General features: G+C 42.7%; 1 protein-coding gene across 1 annotated transcript in view; it reads right to left on the reverse strand.

The window, feature by feature from the left end:
- Nucleotides 1-253: 253 nt before the first annotated feature.
- Nucleotides 254-21,680, reverse strand: part of tex264a (testis expressed 264, ER-phagy receptor a) — a gene marked incomplete at both ends in the record, with an annotated part of 85,299 nt that continues 63,872 nt past the window's right edge. Inside the window, 2 exons of the mRNA XM_083892006.1 lie at nucleotides 254-669; nucleotides 12,738-12,909. Coding sequence (XP_083748132.1) covers nucleotides 254-669; nucleotides 12,738-12,909 — 588 coding nt within the window. The remainder of the gene's footprint in view (nucleotides 670-12,737; nucleotides 12,910-21,680) is intronic.

Consider the following 21,680-nt stretch of genomic DNA (forward strand, 5'->3'; position numbering starts at 1 on the left):
GGATTATGGAGGACAGAAAATGGACGGATTCACGGTGATGCGTTTTTTGTGGACGTATCACCCAGCCCTAAAAAAACAAACAAAAAAACAAAAAAATGTACAGGATAATTAGAAGGTGCAGAAATGTGGCTGTTTGTTGGTCATGGCATGAACAGATTACAGATTAAATGACAGATTAACCAGCAACAGCAACAACTGAGAAGCTCTCTAGCACTCTAACGTCGCGTGGCCTGCTCCTCCTCCTCTTCCTCCCTTACTCCTCTCCGTCCCCCATGGACTCGTCTCTTTCAGGCATCAGTTCAACAACTCCTCCTTCTCCAGCTCCGTCTTCTCCGCCCTCGGGTGTCGCCCTCTCCCTGACCTCCCTCTCTTCTTCCCCCTGCACCACCACCTCCTCCTCCTGCACCACCTCCTCCTGCTGCTGCTGCACCACCTCCTGCACGTCCTGATCCATGTCAAGTTCTTCAAAAGACGAGCCGCTGCCCATGGACTCGTTGGAGTCTCTGTCACTGTGGTCCCTGTGCCGGACGTCCTCACCGGCGTCCATCACGTCCCTCAGAGGCAGAGAGGAGGCCAGCGAGGCGGCCGTGGACGCGGCCAGGGACGTCTCTCTGCTGTCCCACGGGACGCCGCCGCTCACCGAGCTCACGTCACTGTGGGAATCTGCACCTGGAACAAAAACAAGACAAAGAAAAAGGGTGAATTCCAATTCCTTGCTTAACCCTCAATCTCAAATGCGCGCTCCCTCTAGTGCAAGTGCTGTCCCGATTCTCAGAAAATTAAGTTGAGGGTCAAGTTTAAGGGCTGCATCGCCCTCAATATTGAGATTTTCAGAGACCACCTTTGGGTGCAAGGGCTACCCAGAATGCATTGCGTGTTTTGACATAACAAAGATGGCGCCGAAAGCAGCGAAACAAGTACCCTACACATTTTCTTTGTTAATAGAGATATAAAAATGATGAAAACCATTGTATTATCTTAGTTTAGGCCCATTTTATGGATTACTGACGTCATTGTTACTTAACATTTATTTTTTATTTTACGATCTTTTGTCAATAGCCGGCCGGTGCGGACAAGCGATCGTTTTTGCTATCGTTTACTTTTTAATAAGCCGTGGTGTGTGGTAACTGTCAGCTGAATATGTCCGTGGTTGTGGTATTTGTATGAGTATCATCTTATAACTAACTGACAACCTAATAACTTGACTGACAAACGGATCGTAATAAATAATCGTGACGTAAATGTGTTCTTCTTCTTCTTCTTCTTTTTTGGAGTTGACAGACTGGACGCAGCTTTCGCGTTATTCTGCCCCCTACAGTCTGAAGACGTATCTGCATTTAAGGGGTGTCCCATTTCTAAGTGACAAAATAACCCTCAACACTTGGTTTTGAGGGCCAGTTAAATTAAGGGTTGAGCTTGAGGGTTAAGATAGGAATTGGAATTGGCCCAAAGAATCCCTTATACATTCACAGTACAGATATTTCCAGGGTTAATGCAACTACTGAAACTTTTAGAAGTAACCCCATCCCGTACGTCGTCTCGGTAAATAGCATGACGTCATAGCAGACGATTTTGTGTCGACAAATCAACACGCTGCGTTTTTTTCTAGCTCCGCCCCTTTAGGAGGTGGTCCCACTTGTGTTTGGTACCCAAACGGAAGGGTAGCCAAAAAGTGAGATGGTGCAGAACTATACTGGTAGAAACTTGGGGGAATAATACACAATTCCTTATATGGACATCCTGGGTGTGTTTGAGTGTTTATAGGTCACATATTCAGGCTTTAAAAAATGTGTTTGTTTTCCGTCTTCTTCTGTGTTGTTGAGTCAAAGTTACGATTGATTTGATATTGCATTTTTAGCCGCGATATAAAGTAGCAATAATTGTGCAGAAGTCACAAAATTAGAGCGTTTTTCTTTTCTTGTTGTTCATAAAAACGAGGCCAAGTGAACTTTGAACTGTGATGTATTTTCACAAATTTCACAAATTGCAGCTCAGCCCCCCCTCAACGGATCACACCCAAAATTGAATCACTTGTTCCTGGTCCCAATGCGAACATTTCCTGAAAATTTCATCCAAATCCGTCTGTGACTTTTGGAGTTATGTTGCTAAAAGACAGACATAACATAAACATATAGCTCCTTGGTGAAGGTCAACAAACCACACACACAAGAAACACGTTGGGTCATATAAATTACCCGTGTGTCACTTAACACTCACCAGATCAATACTTCATACCATCATAATGACACCGACCGCTCTTCCTTTCAGCTTGACCCGAGTTATTAAATCTCATAACGCTGCAAACCAGATTATTAGAGTTGAGCAGATTAGAGCTATTTTAAATGAAGTCAAAGACCACGAACCAAAACATGACACTTGATTCTAATTATCCTGCTTCACGGTGCTTTAGAGGAAGGAAACGTTGTCGGCGCTGCAGGTGAAGCATATCTGGAATCATCCTTTTTAAAAGAAACGTCCATTAGCTTAATTGCTGGAGATCCCCTCACCCACATGATCAGCTCGCTAATGCTTTCAGAGCAAACCTGATTCTAATTGATCTACGATTCTCTGCGACCAAACAGCCATTCATTATCGCCGCCTACTGATATTCTGCTCTAATGCAACTCGGAAGATAAACGCCGTCACACGCTCGGCTGTGATTAGATGCAGTCACTGTTAGAAGAAGGGGTGATAAATAAAAACTGTGCACGACAATCAGCTGCTCGTGAAATTAAAAACAACTTCCTGCGTCTCCGACAGGTGGATCAGAGAAATGATAGAAACTTATAAGTAAGTGGGGTGTGAAGGAGAGAGAAAAAGGCAAACATCACACCTACTACCTACACAACAAATACTTGTAGCACGGCTAAATTAGCAGGCGTACGGAAGAGGATTAGGGCCACAGGAAAAATTTTGAGAATAAATTTTGAGAATAAAGTCAGAATATTAAGTTTTAGTCAGAATTCTGCGAATAAAGTCAGACTTCTGAGAAGGAAGTCAGAATTCTGCATTTAGTCAGACTTCTGAGTTTAGTCAGACTTCTGAGAATGAAGTCAGACTTCTGAGAATGAAGTCAGACTTATGAGAATGAAGTCAGAAATTTGAGTTTTAAAGTCAGAATTCTGAGAATGAAGTCAGAATTCTGAGAATAAAGTCAGAATTCTGATAATAAAGGCATAATTCTGAGTTTAAAGAGGTTGACGGAAAGAAAAAGCCACGTAAATATCTTCTGTTTTTCTTAATTATGTTGTAGAAGTGAAACGATCACAGAAGTGAGATTAATGACACGTCATAAAAAAGACCATTTAATTTTGTTTTGTTTTCGAGATTAGTCTTGAGAGTATTAACTTTTAAAAAAACAAAATGACATACTCTGACATAATATGTCCTCGGACATGACGTGACTTCCCCACAGGACGCCGACACATTACCGTCCAATCATCAGGGACCAAAACACAATAAAGAGGCGAGTCTCTGAGCTCCAGACAAAGGTCACGGTTTGGTTTTTCATTCATTTGAAAAATCTCAACAATCTAATTATCACATCCAACAGCAGAACAATAAAGTACATGACGAGTCTATTAAAGTTATTTATGTCTTATTTATTTATCGGCCCGTTGATTAACTACAGGTCCAAACACACACGGCTAAAAAGGCAGAAATAACGCTTTAGAAAATTCATACAAATGGAGATTATGAAGTGATTTTTATTTTATTTTATTTTATTTTACCAACCAGAGACACTGGTTTTTACAATTGAAGGGATTTTATGGGGGAAATAATGGGTCTATTTAGGGTAATTGGGTGGACAGGCCCCACAGGAACCAGCTACAACACACTGGACAAGTTTCACCCGCTGTTGGTTGAAGGCAGCTATGCCTCTGATCGTCTATCAGATAGCATTTGCTTAAATTAGTGGGGTAAATTGGGCCCACTGGGATTATTAGAGAGAGAGAATCAAGGTCTTGCAGATTCAAACTCTCTGAAACAGAGGAGAGGGTTGGTAATGAGAAGACAGACGGTGCCGACCTGCGACTGGAGAAGCACAAACCAAAAGGTGAAGAGAGATGAATGTTCTCGTCTACTAATGATGGACGAGAAGGAAGCAGGAGTTAGCAAAGCTCAAACTGAGATACAGTTCACTCACTCATCTTCTACCGCTTCATCCTCCACATGAGGGTCAACACTGACAGAGGTCGCCAGTCAAAGAACCTCTCAAACCTACGGTTAATTTAAGAGTGTCCAATATAACTAATCCTCACATTGGATGTTTTTGGACAGTGGGAAGAAGCCGGAGAACCCGGGGAGGAGCCGACGAGAACATGCAACCTCCGTGCAGAAAGACCCTCGTTCCAACCGGGTAAATAAATATAAATGTTTTTCCACGACAACTCTTCGGTGATTTTCACACCGAATCGTCCGCCAGACTCGATTGGGGGTTGCAACTTCAGCGAAATAAAGCGAACATCTTGAATAACGTGTTCCCCTCCTCGCCTGAGGCGGCGCTGCTTCAAGAATTACGACTGAAGAAAAAGACGAGGCAAAAATGAACAGGAAAACCTTTTCATTTCTTCTACATTTCTGTAAAATCCTATGGTTTTATGTGAACATACACTCCAGAAGGGTTCTTCTACAAGGGCTGAGGTTCTACCTGGAACCATTTGCTTCTGAAAAATCCTTTCTCCGGGGAAAGGGTTTTTCAAGGGTTCTTGGTAACACTGATGGTTCCAGTAAGAACCATTTTGATGCAGAGAACCCTTTAAAACCCCTTTCCTGAATAAAGGGTTTTAAAAGGGTTCTTGGTGGAACCCTACAAAAGAGTTCTCCTATGAGGACAAGCCAAAGAACCTATGGTTCTACTTAGCACTTCTATTTCTAAGAGTGTACACTCTTAGAAATAAGGGTTCCAAAAGGGTCCTTCTACAAGGGCTGAGGTTCTACCTGGAACTATTTGCTTCTGAAAAGCCCTTTCTTTTTTTAAGGGTTCTTGGTAACACTAATGGTTCCAGTAAGAACCATTTTGATTCAGAGAACCGTTTATAAAAAGGTTCTACCTGGAACCAAAAAGGGTTCTCCTATGAGGACCAACCCGAAGAACCTTATATGGTTCTACTTAGCACTTTTATTTCTAAGAGTGTACGACACAAATACCCTTCAACAATGGGCTCAAAACATTTCTACCGGCTATCGTTTTGCACGCACATATGTTTTGATTGTGTTTTACCCACAATGCCCTGTGTTGTAGTCCGCTTCCTGCATTTTTTTTTAGTTCCCTTGAAGAGAACCAAGACCTACGTTTTCAGGCGGAATCAGAGTCCGGTCCGGCCCCCCCCCTCCCATCGGTCGGGGCAGATCGAAGATCAGTTGGTTCTTTACGAGATTTCTTCTCTGTTAAAAGGTAGACTTTGTCTCCTGACCAGACGCCTGCTCTTTTGGTGAATTATGCTTCTCTTCTCTCTGCTGTATAGTTACTTACTATGTAAAGTGCCTCGAGCAGAGATTTGCTGCTATATTAATACGATTTAATTAGATCAGATTAGATATATTATATAAAGTAGGTTTTATTAGAAAAGCAACAATAAATAAACAAAAGGCAAGTTCATCCCCATGAAACAGTGAGGAGTTATCGTTGTATAAGGTCGAGATAAAGAACGTGGGACTAATTAAACCAATGCCATTAAACCACTGCAGAAGAGTGGAGCACAGGATTTTTATATATATAAAGAGGACTTAAAAATGGTGTGCAGTGAGATATAGATATTGTTTTTCACTCTTTAGGTCAAGAAAAAGAAATATAACTCCACAGTGATATTACATCTAATTCCACTGGGAGATCTCGTCTTTGTACAGTGGAGAGGAAACTTGAGAGGAGACGTCAACGTGTTGTTAAAACGTTTGTTTGCAAAGACTGAAGACGTGCGTTAAAGAGACGAAAAAACACACTCTCATCGTCATCATCGTCGTTTACGTTTCTTCAGGTTGTAAAACATTTAAGCACCTCAGCCTCAAAATGTCCGTCTGGACTTTTTTTAGTTTTGCTTATTTTAACCAGAAAATGTCCTGTGAGTAAGTGTTTTTGCTCATTTTTCTAGTATAGCTTTCAATATCTGGCAGTTATTTACAATTTTACTGCATGTTAAAGTATAAAGTAGTGTATTGTAACAATTTAAAATGAAGAAAAACTGATTTTGCGGGTTCAATTCCAAATTTGAACAGTATAAAACATATTTAAACGAACATTTGGCATTTTTCCAACTCTCTCCTCTCTGGTGAAATTACCGTAATAACCACGTTGACGTGCAACTTCTCAGCTTTCAGAAACCGCACCGCAGGTGGAATTTTTCCGATCTCGTGATTACGGTAACGCAAATTGCGCTATCGTTAACGCATCATCTGCGATGCGCTCGGTGTTAAAGGGTAAAATCAAGTCACTTAAAAAGGGAGTAAAGTAAACGTATCATTGGTAAAATGGTGGTTTATAACTGGCCTTGTTTCACACTGACGCTGGTTCGTGTCCTCCAAACATTAACACGCTTCTTTTTTTGCAGCCCAGTGACTGCTGTGATCACCAGATAATCCTGAAAGTGTTGTTTTTGTTTGATTGTTTACTGCCTCTCTAGCTCTCTGTCTCTGCTGTGACAAAATCATCAGATCATAAACAGTTTATGTTTTTTTTATTGTTCATTTGTTGGGAAACGTGGTTTTAATTGCTGCTGGGTTTTTAAATGACGATCGCTTGCTCACATTTTAGTTCCCGCAGATAAAATGGCGATCTGAGATCATCTGCGCGTGACGTTTCCAACGCCTCTAATCCTTAAGTCCCACACAATAATCTCACCTACTTTGACTTCTTCCATACGCTCTGACTCTTACCCCAAATAGACGACTTTCTAAGTCGCTGTTCTTGTCAAAAGTCATGAAAATAAAATGTCCTAGTAATCCCCGCTCTTGTCTTCTTATGAATAAAATATATAACGGAGGAATTCTGGGGGCATCAGCTCTACTTTAGCTTCCCACACAGCCTCCTCCTGTCCTTCTGTGTCATTTTAAATACGTTGCTGTTCTTTTTCCCGACTTCGTCTCCACTCGACTCGACGTCTTACGTCCTCTGTCTACTTGCTTCTGCTAGTTCCTCGGTTGCTAAGTTTGCCATTTCAAACCAAGCACTGCACTTCTATGCTATTATTAATCACTTTTTTTAACTTATTTTTTTGTTGTCTTAGGTTGTCAGGTGGTACACTCTTAGTTCCAAAAGGGTTCTTCTACAAGGTGCTGAGGTTCTACCTGGAACCATTTGCTTCTGAAAAACCCTTTATTCAGGATATCGAATCGTCCGCCAGACTCAGTACGATTGGGAGTTGCAACTTTAGTGAGATAAAGCAAACATCTTGAATAACGTGTTCCCCTCCTCGCTGCTTCGAGAATTATTACCGAAGAAAAAGACGAGACAAAAATGAACCGGAAAACCTTTTCATTTCCGCCACATTTCTGTCAAATCCTATGATTTGATGTGAACATACACTCCAGAGGGGTCCCCTTTCCCGGGTTCTTGGTAACACTAATGGTTCCAGTAAGAACCATTTTGATCCAGAGAACCCTTTAAAACACCTTTCCTGAATATAGGGTTCTTGGTGGAACCCTCCAAAAGGGCTACGAGGACAAGCCAAAGAACCTTATGTGGTTCTACTTAGCACTTTTATTTCTAAGAGTGTAAGGAGGAATCTCCACAGCCGGCTTGCCAAACAACATTTTACTCATGAAGAGAGCTTTGTTGAGGATTTATTGAAGAGTCTGCCTGTTTCCTGAGCCCTGAATGACATGTAATCACTCGTCGCTTTGTCATTTTCATAAAATGTGACAAACGTACATCCATTTCTGTCTCCTTACAAACCTCTACAAAGAAATCTTCACCCAGGATCACTCACGCGATCGCAGTGTTAAAGCAGAATATACAGCAGCCTCTGAGCTCTGATAACACTTCAGAATAACAAAAACACTGTCACTCCATTGATGTTTGTACCACAACAGTTTCTTCTCAGATCTTGTGAACAACAACAATAACAATAAAAAAAAAAGAAAAAAAGGCTGTAGGTGTTAAGCGTTCTTCAAAAAGAGCATGAGAGGAATGTCAAGTGCAGCGTTTCTTTTATAGTCTTTTCTCTGCAGCCTGCAGCCCTCGCTCTTTTTCTGAGGATTCTGAATGAAGAATTCCATTTAAACAAATACATAAATAAATGAGGAATAGATGGTCGGACACTGTGTAACTCCCTCTGAAGGCAGTGAATCCTTATTTGACAGTTTAGGCTCCATCTAACACCCAAAACAACCGCAGTGGTCGTGTCACTGCTAGTTTACAACTTTTGATTTTCACGTCCAGTGCCTGCGTCGTACAGGTCGCGAATGCACTTGTGCTCATCAGTCTTAGGGCGCTTTCACACCTATGGTTCGACTGCTTTGGTCTGCACCAGTCAGAAAAAGGTTACAATGCAGCAAACAGACGTGGGTACGGTTTGCTTTCACATATGCATGGTTCTAAACGAACCAAAATAGACCGCGAAGACCATCGGCACCGGAAAAGGATTTCCACCGGGCGCGTCACCGCCGTGGAACTTAAGCGTCGCGATCAACGGAGCTGATCGCTGCCACTCCAATCAATGTGAGCATTTCCACCGGGTACGTCGCGGCTTCTTGCGCCCAGTGGTGATTGAAGAGTGAGCAGAGTTTTGCGCTGCTGGGCAGAGTTTTGCGCCGCTGAGGTTACAAGGCACTGACATGCCCGGTGGAAATCCGGGGTAATCCCGTATCTCATAGCCATAATGCATTAAACTAGACCGTTTCGTCCCATTTGGTTCGATTGCTTTCACACCAGAGGAACCGTACCAAAGTAGGGCGGATAAAGTGGTCCGAGAGAGACCACCCCTTCAGGCAGGTCTCGGACCGGTTGATTTGGTGCGCAAAGGACCGAGATTACATTCACACCTATGCAACAAACCGAACCACAGCATTTGTGGTTGAATTGCTGTAGGTGCAAAGCATCCTTAAAGTCTTAAAATGAGGTGTGGTCACCAAAATACTGCAACACAGACCAAAAAATACTTGAGTCTAGAGTCAACGGTGCAGTATTTTCACACTTATTTATGTAGCAAATGAAGGGCGAGTTTATAATCTACAAACACGAGGAAGTGCATCAGCTCCTTCTCTTCCTCATCAGGTAAAAGCAATTTTGAATGTCGGTGAATCTCGTTAAGTCTCAACATGCCTTGTTGCTTCAACATCCTTATGTTTCATGTGAGGAGCAAATAAATATTGAACTGCTGCCTTGTTTCCACCATTTCCAGGACAGTTTTAATCAAATGTTGTGAAATTCCAGTCCTGCCTTAAATGTTGGAGCCGTCACTTCGTCACCTTTCGCTCTCTCTCTGTGTCACTCGCGGCTCTCAGACCATTTCTTGGCATTTTTCAAAATCCTCAGAAGAGGAAGTTTAGTTATTACCCTTTAAGACCTTTCTGAACACCACTTTGAAATGAAATCCAGCGCCAACTTCACTATATAACACTTTAAAGGATCTATTTGTTTGATGCCAGCTGCAGTGACTGTTTCAGTAATATTATCTGTGTTGAATTAATTTGGTTTAGTTGAGGTATTTCATATACTATATATATATAAAAACTGCTCTGTGTTGTGTAAACAGGTCATTTAGAGAGCTTTGGCATTGGTTGCTGCCCTGGCAACCAGTACCCTTCGTTGGGGGACATTTATACCTCTCGTCGTTTGAATTTCAAGCACAATGTCAGACTTTTGAACATTATTTAGCCCCGTTCTCCTGCTAATGTCTGATCCTGGTATGTGGTCTGAACTCTAGCATACGGTGCTTGACTTTGTGAAAGGAAAATTATGGAAATACTTAACAGAGAGACATCTCCTGCAACATTTATTTAAGTATCTCCACGACCTCATTCATGTTTTACAGAACTGAAGTTACTTCCGGAACCCAAACACGACAGGACATGAACAAGAAGAAAGGAATTGGGCTCGTAACCTGAGCAAGGGTTAAATGGAGAGGACAAATTCACTATCACTAATTGGTGTTTGTGTGTAGAAATCACTACTTCAAATTCAAATATTGAGGAAGACAGAGAGTGGTTTAAAGCGGATAGAATTAATTGCTTTCCAGAAACTTGAGGTCTGTATTATTAACTTTCTCATTTGTTAGAAAAGGCAAAAGCAACAATCTAAAGCTTGTCTCGGTCTGCCGACGCTGACAAACTCATTTAAAAGTTGCGAGCAGCCCTTTACTTTCACTTTGAGCAGAAAGTCGATGATGCTTACAGTCGAGACGATCGCTGTAGCGTCTCTGGAGGGCGGCGTTCACCTGTCACAGGTGGATCCACATGTACGGCTCATATACCAGATCCTCGTCCTGATTCATTTTGTCCACATTCACGCTGTGTTTACAGGAGATTCTCTGCTCAATGGAACCGGCATGTGATGTAAATCAGGCCCACCCACACCCACCGACCCAGAGCCATTTGATTTCTCTGGTGATTTGTACAAGGTCGACGTCGATACAGACACGGGGCTCCAGCCTACGGGCGCATCGAGTTTGAAAGAGTAATAGCAGCAACAGGGAAGACATCGTGTTTGGAGTCACATACTCGCAGTGACAGAACAATTATAGTGTCTCATATATCATGTCCTCAGGAAGTCAGTGCAGCGCCCGATAAAATAAAAGCCGCCACACATTCCCTCTTTGTTTGCGAGACACTGACACAGGCTGCGGCTGCAACAAAGCAGAAAAAAGCCCAACACGGCTCATTAGAGCGCAATTACAAAATAACACAAACCCAACAACCATGTGATGAATCTGTTCTGCAACCTTTTAAAACTTTGGGTTTTCTGTAAAGTAAGTGGACGATCTTCAACTGTGTTTACTTTTATTTGAGAAGATGCTGTGAATACTTAATGTGTGACTCGACGGTGAAACAAGTGTTCAATGCGATGGCTGCATCTCTGATCAGCATCTGATGGAGCTTCTGCTGGGGTTTGCCTACTAACTAACTAGGGTTAGGGTTAGAGGTTAGGAGGTTAAAATTCTGCTGCACAGGCCTACTGATCCGGCGTGTGGTGATGGTGGTTCAGTCCAGGTCAGTCAGCCAGGAGGCCAGGGTTCGATCCCCAGGCAGGGGGCCCCACTGTACAGAGCTTCTGCTAGGGTTTGCCTACAAACCAACTAGGGTTAGGGTTGGGGTTAGAGGTTATGAGGTCAAAATGCTGTTGCACAGGTACTACTGATCCGGTGTGTGGTGATGGTGGTTCAGTCCAGGTCTGTCAACCAGGAGGCCAGGGTTCGATCCAAGAAGAGGGGGCCCACTATACAGAGCTTCTACAGAGACAAGGTTTGTCTAACTAACTAACTAACTAACTAGGGATAGGGTTAGGGTTGGGGTTAGAGGTTAGGTGGTTAAAACTCTGTTGCTGCACAGGTCGTACTGATCCGGGGTGTGGCGATGGTGGTTCAGTCCAAGTCAGTCAGCCAGGAGGCCAGGGTTCGATCCCCAGGCAGGGGGCCCACTGTACAGAGCTTCTGCTAGGGTTTGCCCACAAACCAACTAGGGTTAGGGTTGGGGTTTGGATTGGGGTTAGAGGTTAAAACTCTGTTGCACAGGCCTACTGATCTGGCGTGTGGTGATGGTGGTTCAGTCCAGGTCTGACAGCCAGGAGGCCAGGGTTCGATCCTCAGACAGATCTCTGGTTAAGAAGGGGGCCCACTATACAGAGCTTCTGCTAGGGTTTGACTAGAAACCAACTAGGGTTAGGGTTGGGGTTGGGGTTTGGGTTGGGGTTAGAGGTTAGGAGGTTAAAACTCTGTTGCACAGGCCTACTGATCCGGCGTGTGGTGATGGTGGTTCAGTCCAGGTCTGACAGCCAGGAGGCCAGGGTTCGATCCTCAGACAGATCTCTGGTTAAGAAGGGGGGGCCCACTATACAGAGCTTCTGCTAGGGTTATGGTTAGGTAAGAACTAACTCCACTAGTTCCAAAAAGTCAATTTGAACGGAAGGAGGGACAATTAGTCTAATTCTCAGATGATTTATTTAATCAGTAAGCATTTTCCCTGCGAGGAGTAAATGGTTTCAGCTTTAGCTTCTTCAACGTAACGCAACAATTCTGTGAAATGGCATTTCCCATTTAACAGAAAATAGATGTTAAATCACACCACACAGTGTGTTAGACAGCCTCTATCGTCCAATATGTGGCGTTTTTTTTACGGCTGCGAAACCAACAGCGTCAATGTTGGTGCGTCTGGTCTTCAATCAGCCAAAAACCCTCTGTTCATTGAGCTCCACTGCTTCATGGTTCAGCTCCCACCTACTTAAACGCTCTCCTAAATGCTTACATTACCCCTCGACTACTCCGTTCATCAAAGCATTGTCGTCGGGCGGTGCCAACACCTCGCACAAGACAATTCAGGCTCTTTCGTGCGTCGTTCCACGCTGATGGAATGACCTACTGAACCCTACCAGAACTTCTATCTTCTAGAAACTCTCACCCTCTGTCAGTCCACTGTTCCTATCGAGTGGATTTCTTTCCAAGACTTCTTCTATGTAGCTTACTCTTCTTTTGTAAGTCACTTTGGATAAAAGCGTCTGCTAAATGCTTCGATTGTAACACCAATACACACACCAAATCAAACGTCTCAAGACTTCAAAATGGGTGTTTGAGGACAAAAAAGGGAACCTGTTATGTCAGTTCCTCGGTCCTCGTCAGAGTCCTCTTCTTTCACGTCCGTTTTGACCTCCTCCTTCATCTCGGGAACCAAAAAGTCAGTCTGGCGGGACAGCGGCACCATGTAGTTGATGATGTCGTCGCCGTAGATTTCGATGAATGGGAACGCACATAGCTTCCTCTCCTGCGAAAGAGAAGGACACAGATATGAAGAGTTAAATCTCGGATAATAGAACATTTGGTGCCGACTAAAAATTATTCTTATTCTTCTTGGGTTTAGACATTTTGAGTGCATTTATCACCAAGGTTATCATTTCTAAACAACCATTTTCATTTCAGGAAAATATGTCAGGCCTTCCCTTTTAGTGTGAACTGTCACCATATTTGTTGCAGCTTTAGGGGCAGACACCTTTGCTTTAATGACTCACTGAAATGACGAGCTAATAACTAATTTATTCCTGGTGCTATCAACTTCATCCCTGAGGAAAATGTCATCAAAATCTGTCCTGTAAACTCTAAGTTATGCTGCTCACAGACAAATGTTCCAACATAACATTTGTAATGTTTGCTTTCCCCAGTTTTAAGACATTTAAACACCACAAAATGGTGCCTTAAACTGCCGCTAAATTCAGAAATGAAAACATGGTTAATGTGCATAAATATAGAGCCTTGGAGAGACATAAAACATCTTCACTTTGCTGATACAACGCTTACGCGGCTGACATATTAATACGAATATGTGCTCTCCCAGAAGTGCATTAAAATTGCATGACGATCGTACACATCTGTGTCTGCATTTGCACTCTCCAGTGGTGTGTGTGCCTAGAAAGTGAATAGTTTTTTAAATATACCATATTTGCTATAAAGAGGACGTTAGCCTCGCATAATTTTGCTTTAAATTTTCATATACATAAAGTGACAGATGATTGTCCTATGCCGTGTTTCCACCACATGGTCCCAGCTCGCCTCGCCTCTAAACTGTTTGGTTGGTTTTCCAACCTCCTCAATGTGGGCGGAGTCAACACAGCACGGCTGCATGAAACTGACGTGACTTCGTATTAATCACGCAAACGAGTGACTTGTAAAGCAGTTTTTTTTTCAATGTAAATGAATCATTAGAATCGGTTCCTTAAAAAGATTTGTTCAGTTCAGTGCGGCTCGTCGCTCGCTGTTGTGAAATACACCAGACTCCATTGTTAAATATTGAGATTTTATTTCCATTGCAAATTGTTGGAGATTAACCCACGTTTTCAGGATTCGGTAAGTCTTTTTAACTGATTTACAGTTCGGCTTTGATTCTTGTGACGATCCTCTGACCAATCAGTGGCTGGCAGTCTGGCGACATCACGCATAGCGTCGTCTCAGCTTGCTTAGAAACTCAACAGAGCAGGCACTAAACAAAGTAGCAGGTACTATCGCTTATGGAAATGCAAAAATAACCGTGCCTTCCCGAGGCGTGAAAAAGGGGCTTTATAGAGCGCGATACAGAAAATTCAAAAAGCTGCTCTGTGAATGTGTTAGGTATCTCTGTTGGTGTTTACAGCCAATTACACCTCACATACAACACACCGTAATTTCCGTGCTCACACTGGTTTGCCGCTCGCTGTGCGACGACGCTCTCAGAATGACTTGAATTTTTCCCGAGTCTCTTAATTGTTGCCACAGCAGCTGTCGCGACAGCACTTGACGTTTTTCGCAGAGGGCGATAAACGCGGTTGGACGACCTCACAGCGGTCACCTGACTCCCTTTTCTCTCTGGGTCAGTGTGATCTGCGCTGACTGATTGGTTTTAATTTAATCCTCTGCAAATAAAAAAACGAAGAAGACGGTATGAATCACCTGGAGTTCCAGCCCCGCAGCTGCATATGCAAATGAGAAGCCATTTCTTTGAACCGGTGCCAATAATGAGCAGAGACAAAGACAGTTCACCGTACTGTAGTCTCACACACACACACATACATCGCCAAGGGATATAGTGACAGAAAACAGCATGTGAGAAAGATGCCCGACAGTCAGTTTAAATAGCAACTTGTGCATCGTGTTAATAGCCCGCCGTCTCAAATCACTTTCACCGCACACGACTGACTGTATATATCATGCCATTTCACTGACGGATTCGCTCACCGTCCGCCACAGGTGGAGCTCACGGTGAAATCACCTCACCATTATCTTTTTGGTAGAAAATGAAAAACCTGAAAAATTGCTCGGTGCTCCGTGACACTGACCTGGCTCTATTATCTATGCAGATTTTCTCCCCGCAAAGGACATTTTTGTCGACCGAGGCAACAAGTGCACCTTGAAATTAGAGGAGGGAGGAAGGAAGGACTCTCAAAGACAACATTGTGGGCGAATGTTACGCATAACTCTAAGGGCATACATATTCATATTTGTTAAAGACGACAATTTTGTTTCCAAAAGACTTTTGAGTTTAGAAAAATGTGTATGTTTGGGACTGTATGGTAGAAGATGAATGAGTGAGGGTTCATTTGGACCCAAGGGCTACAGATGGATTTAAGAGCCCATGGTTGTTTACATGTCTTCAAAGGTTATGACAATGGTGTGCTGAGGTGAACACAGGCGCACCCATGGTAAATTGTTGTAGGAATAATACACAACTCCTTATATGGACATCCTGGGGGTGTGTCGTTATAGGTTAATAGGTGTTTCTGAGTAAATTTTATATTGCATTTTTAGTTGTGATATGAAGTAGCAAAAGACACAAAATAGACATTTTCATAAAACGAGGCCAAGTCAAATTTGACTGTGATGTATTTGACTAATTCAATTCGATTTTAAACATTTTGAGTACAATAAAGGATAAAAAAAAAGTAAAAAGGATATAAGAAACTCTATATTGCACATTCTTATCACCTCTGTATATATTGTATGTGTACTGCTTTGAGTTCTATCTATAATGCAATTTTGCAATACTCATGACAAGTTGCTTCTTATTTCCACCCTTATTCTAAAACAAAATCACTTGTTAATGCAATCCACGTAACCGAGTGGGTTCAGAAATAATTTTATTCACACACCTTCCGACTCTCGTCTCTCTCTAAACTGAAATATTTATTAAATAGTGTCCCTCCCTGCAGGTATTTTCTTAAGCTTAATCTTTGATTTTATTATTCATTTCAATTCCACTTTCTTATAATATCACAGTGCTACCCTTTGATGTATTTCAAAGAACTTCACCAAATGAGAATATTAGGGTATTCCTCGTCATTCTCTGTATTTTGGACATTCTTTTTTGTTTCAGAGGAGAGGGTAATTTATCCATACTCAAGTTTGTCTATTGATTCTATTTGTCTATCTCAATGAATGGATGAGTTGTTAGGTCCATAAAGTGCAAACTACGTTTGCAAATATTTTCAATGGATCCTTGTTCTGGGCGATGCCGACTATTATGATGGTAAATTTCAAGTCATTCCGAGATACTTTTTGTTTTTGTGAAGAAAGTCAGCTCTCTGTCAAAGTGCATCAGGGCAAATGGATCATTTCCTGAATTTCAAAAATTCATTAAAATTATTCCTTAAGAGGTTTGAAAATATTTTCAATGGATTCTTGTTCAGGGTGATGCCGACTATCATGATGGTGAATTTCAAGTAATTACGAGATACTTTTTTGTTTTTGAGAAGAAAGTCAGTTCTCTGTCAAATTGCATCAGGGCAAATGGATCATTTCCCCAATTTCAAAAATTCATTAAAAATATATCTTAAGAGGTTTGCAAATATTTTCAACAGATCCTTGTTCTCCCTTTAACCTGCATATGTGTCTGGAAGCTGCTGGGGACTGAAAAAAAGGAGATAAGATTGAATGGTGCCACACAGCAGAAGAACTGAAAGGTGACATGAGGTTTGAGGTGTAAGAAAACCTGCATATTGGAGGTGTGAACATGTCTTTTTCTTTATTTTAATTATGTGCAATAATCAAGCACTAAAAATATAACGGTTTTCATTTCAACCAAACATTTGCTCTACATCACTGATTTCCCTGTAGTGTGCGGTTACACGTTCTCAAGGAGAGGAGAAAACATCCTAAATAAACAGTGCAGTGTTAGGTTGGAACAATAAGCCTAATCATTGTGATGGTAAAACAATGCCTATAAACACGACCTCAGCTAACATTATTTTGTTGTGACAGGACAAAAAATTGCTATACTTAACACTGAGGTGTCTTTTATTTCAATTTAGCCAGTTTTATCAGGCCAGCGTCGGCGATGTTGAGAAAGTAAATCACGTTTGGACTTCACAATACTGCAAATACCGTAAAGTTTCCAGGATTTATTTATCTGGATTAGCCAGAAACAGGCTGTAAGGTTCCGCGTTCAAGTGAAAAGTGATCTGCGATATGTGACCCCAGCGTGAACCACCAAATCACATTTAAATCACTTTAAAATCGAAAATTAATTCAATGCGAGGTGCTGTGCTGTCTTTTAATGAATCAAAGGGACACGGGTTCAAGCACCAGTTCTGCTTGGCCAAGAAAAAAAGATCTCTTACGTCCCCGGGGTCTGACGACGACATTTTATCTTCTTTAGGATGCGCAGTCAGTAAATTCCCCACTCTCTCAATAAAAAGTACCACATCTTTATTATTATTGCTTACCAAGCAGCCTCTCAGGAGCAGAGTAATAGCGATTCTATGATGAAGATGAGCTTTATAATTGTCGCGAGTCTTCGGAGGTGACATTCAAGAGGCCTTTAACAAATCAAATTAGGTAAAACCGGAGATGTTACTTCAGAGAAAAGATGAGAACTTAAAAACAAGTTGCACAAATGGACGATCCTCGAGTGTCACATAGACCTTATAGGATTTTATTAAAGCGGACCTAGACCGGAAGTTCCAATTAACGCTGTTTTTTAGTGTGTATCTGCGTCATTACCTTGTTTACGAAGCCCTGAAGGTTCTAAACAAACAGTTCAGCCACTGCTGAGAACGCTGTGTTTTATTATAATCTCGGGCTCAGCGAGATCTCTGAAAAAACCTGGTCCGGTTACGTTAACAGCAGATTCTCCTGTTCCGGGCACTAGTCCGGGCACATCTGGTTGCGTACATTGAACCGCAGAAGAAGAATAACGTCCGTTGTGGAGGTGTTTCACGAGCGACAGTGTCTTCTGACTCTGGGTCAAAGTCATAAAAGGGACTTCGACGGGGAGTCGTGACAAAGCTATTTTAAAACATTGTTAAAACAATGTTTTGATAATGAGTAGCAGTGCATCCACCGCTCCAGAGGGGGGAGCTGCACTTCTGAGAGCGGGTGTCCTGATTTTGTAATTTCCGGGCATTGGCCAATCACAAGACAGTTGGGAAGGCTCTACGCTGGCTGGCCAATCACAACACACTCTGTCTTCTGGGTGTGAGATTTATGTCTGAAATATCGCGGCTGAGGAACAGCGTCAGAAAAAAGAGGATTTCTATCGGCTTGTTTACAGCAACTAGGAGGTTTTTGACCATAAAAACAAGTTAATGTATGTAAGTAGACCTCTATAACTAACATAATATGTGCAACAGGGCCACTCTATGTGAGCCTTAAGGAAGAAAATTAACGGCTAAGTTTATCCGGTGTTAAAGAAACTGGACATTGGAGTAAAGTAGGAACGACAGATTTCTGCGATATGTGCACCACATGAATGGCTTTGTGTGTGTGTGTGTCTGTGTGTGTGCTTGAATGGTTGGGGGAATGAGAAACAGGCGCCCCCATGGGAATTTATAGTATCTTTTACCACTCTAGCAGCTGCGCTGAGTACACGGCAGCCAATGGAAACGCCACGAAGAGGAGCGTAAACATAAATAAAACAACGCTGCAGCTTGATTTACTGCATCACTTAACCAAACACTCAAATATAAACACGACCACAGACTGTGACGCGAGGGCTACACCTTCTCTGGTCTTTTCTGAGGTTCTAGTAAATAGTGACGGTGTCTTCTGTCTCTCACTATTGTCCTTTCTGTCCCCCATATTTCCTTTCACCCCAACCTGTCTTGGCACATTGCCACACATCTTTTATTCTGGTTCTGTCAGAGATTTCTTCTTCAGGGAGTTTTTCCTGCTCTCCACTGATGCCTCTAGTGCTTTTACTCATCATGTGAATTGTTGGATTTTCTCTGCTCTCAATGATGTTCAAGTGCCTTGAGATTATGTATGTTGTGATTCGGCGTTATATAAATAAAACCGTACTGAACTCTCATAAGAGGACATAATTGTTCAAATGTGCGGAATAAACCAGAGCAACCATCAAGGGGTCAGACTGGAAATCGACTAAATTCTTCAGTTTCCATCACTCTGTATTGTCATCATGAATTTCAGAAGAAAAATATATCACTCTGCAGAAATATTAAATAGGGAAAGGGCCAATTTTCTTTCAAGGAGATGTCCTCCTGGTTCCATTCATTAGCCTTTCCACTAACACATGCCTCACAGCTGGATGCCGCAGGTCTCGTGGAGTTCTCCCCGGGAGGCGGCAGAGATGGTTTTCTGCAAAATGACTGACTTAACAAGAAGGTGAGACAGAAAAATGGATGAGACAGAAGAGGTAAAAGTGTCTCTGGAATGCAATAAATAAGAACAGTGGAGGATTTTACACTCAGTAACCTATGTTGACAAATTATGGTATTTGATTTAATGTGGATGGATTCTTATGGACAATTTATAAATAATGCATGTCTATTGTTTTGCTTTTTACCCTTGAATCTAGTGTTTTCTTGTTGTTTCTTTACTTTGTAAGTTATTTTCCACCTGTTTATGAAATAAACAACGTACAGAGAAGTGTTTAATCCTAAGGTTTAGGTGAGACGCAGCGGATTTTGTGACACCAGAGCGGCAACAACTCATTGCAATTGTTGTGACAGATTGCGCTACGATACACAAGTGGTACAAATTGGTACAACTGACAACACTTTTTGTCATTTTTTTACTGTGAGGAAACACTTTATGAAAAGCAAGATTTTGGGGGGGCGCCCGTGAATCCCTGCAGTCACAAACTGCATCTTAAACAAAATAGAACTGCAGTGTCTTCCAATTTTCGGAAGCCCTTGACGACACATTAATATTAGGAGGAGCTGCACTAAACAGAGCAACGCGTAGAGGATCACAGGATAACAATCAAAGGGTGAATTTCCGCCTTTAAACAGCCAATCATTTGAAACAAAACAAAACAATAGTGATCTCAGACAGAAAAAGATGCCAGCAGTGAGATTCAGCAAACCTCCACCTCACACCCTCAACCCCTCCTCCTCTTCCACTTCCCCTCCGCGGGGGAAGAAGAGACACGAAATACGGCTGAGGAGCTGTGGTGAATAATGAAAGGCAGACACAACAATCATTCACACCCGTATTGGCCGTATGGCAACCTACAGCTAACATAAACCCTACAGCAAAGATGGAGGAAGACCCTGGCAAGTCGCTATGGATGTTCATCCATTAACAATGGACACACACACACGTCTATTTTTAGATGAGTGATATCTCACCCCGGACCCTTGGCACACAAAAAGGAAAATTAAAACCAAAACTGAGCGACTCGTGGTGAAAATTGGTGACAGTTCCCCTGAGGTTCTGTCGCTCCCCTGGTCTGTTTTCTCCCATTAAACTATTACAGCCACAGAGTCCACCGTCCTCACACCCACGATAACTGCTTTGTCCCTTTCCTGTCTGTGGAGACAGAGAGAGGGAGACAAACTCTACTTCACACATCGGCGGAGGTGTCTAATCAAACTGTCCCTTACCGTCACACACTTTCCCCCCCCCACCTACCCAACTGAGTATTTTCATTCCGTCTGCAAAAGTGCTATTTACTGCATCCGTCTCGACAAGCTGGGACCTCTTTATCCCCCCCCCCCGGCCACCCCCCGTTTGAGTCCACGTCATCATGGTGGAGGTGCGCAAAGATGGCTGAAGGAGGGGGTGGAGGCACAAAGAGCTGGGGGTGATGGGTTTGTTCGTTTGCAACCTCTCTGTGCACCCGAGCGATCAATAAGAAGAAACACTTGACGAGCTACAAGTCAAGTGACGCTGTCAGCAGCAGATGTTGTGGTCTCCAGAGGTCCTGCACAATTGATCTGGAAAGCTGGCGAGAGGTGAGCGGCGGTGAGTGGATTATAAACTCCTCCATCCCGACTTCCTTGGCCCATTATCGTAAAACATGGAAGCCATCACACTCTAAGAAACAAAAGTAGAACCATAAGGTTCTTCGGCTTGTCCTCATAGGAGAACCCTTTTTGGTTTGGAACCCTGAAGGCCACATTATACTTCTCCGACTGCGTAACCGCGGAGACCCCTCGAGCCTTCATACTTCTCCGTCGTGGTGACGGATACGCACTGCAATTTCCCGTCCGATCAGTAGGGGTCGCTACGCAAGGATGTTGTGCCTTTGGCTACAATAAGAAATGGCGTTCGAGAGAGAAAGACTGTTGTTGTTGTTGTTGCAGCGGAATAACAACAACGTTTCTCACTTTTCTGTGTCACGGAACGCAGTTTTAAGATAATTTGAGGCGAGAACTTAGCCATTTAGAGTCTAAACATGTGCTCAGTGTATTAAGATATGACGTTTTTTATAGTTTGGCAGCGACGTTGTCGGCGGTGATCAGCTCCGCCTCTGTGGACGCTCGGTGCGCACTGTGGCCGGCACAGAGCATCGTTAGCTCGGCCTGTCCTGAGGACCAATCGCAGCCCTTGCCGTCTCCGTTGTCCCTTGACGGAGTGACAGACACTTAAAAAATATTTTGTGCAGTCGGAGACGACGCAGAGGCTCTCCGACAGGCTATCCGTCGACGCAGAGGACTCTGTGTAACCTACGTAGAGCACTTTACGCAGGAGTATAAATTGGACTTTAGTGTTACCAAGAACCCTTTTAAAACCCTTTATTCAAGAAATGGGTTTTAAAGGGTTCTCTGGATCAAAATGGTTCTTACTGGAACCATTAGTGTTATCAAGAACCCTTGAAAAACAAACGGT

The sequence above is a fragment of the Microchirus variegatus genome, assembly GCF_963457635.1.
Source record: "Microchirus variegatus genome assembly, chromosome: 7".
Taxonomy (NCBI): Eukaryota; Metazoa; Chordata; class Actinopteri; order Pleuronectiformes; family Soleidae; genus Microchirus; species Microchirus variegatus.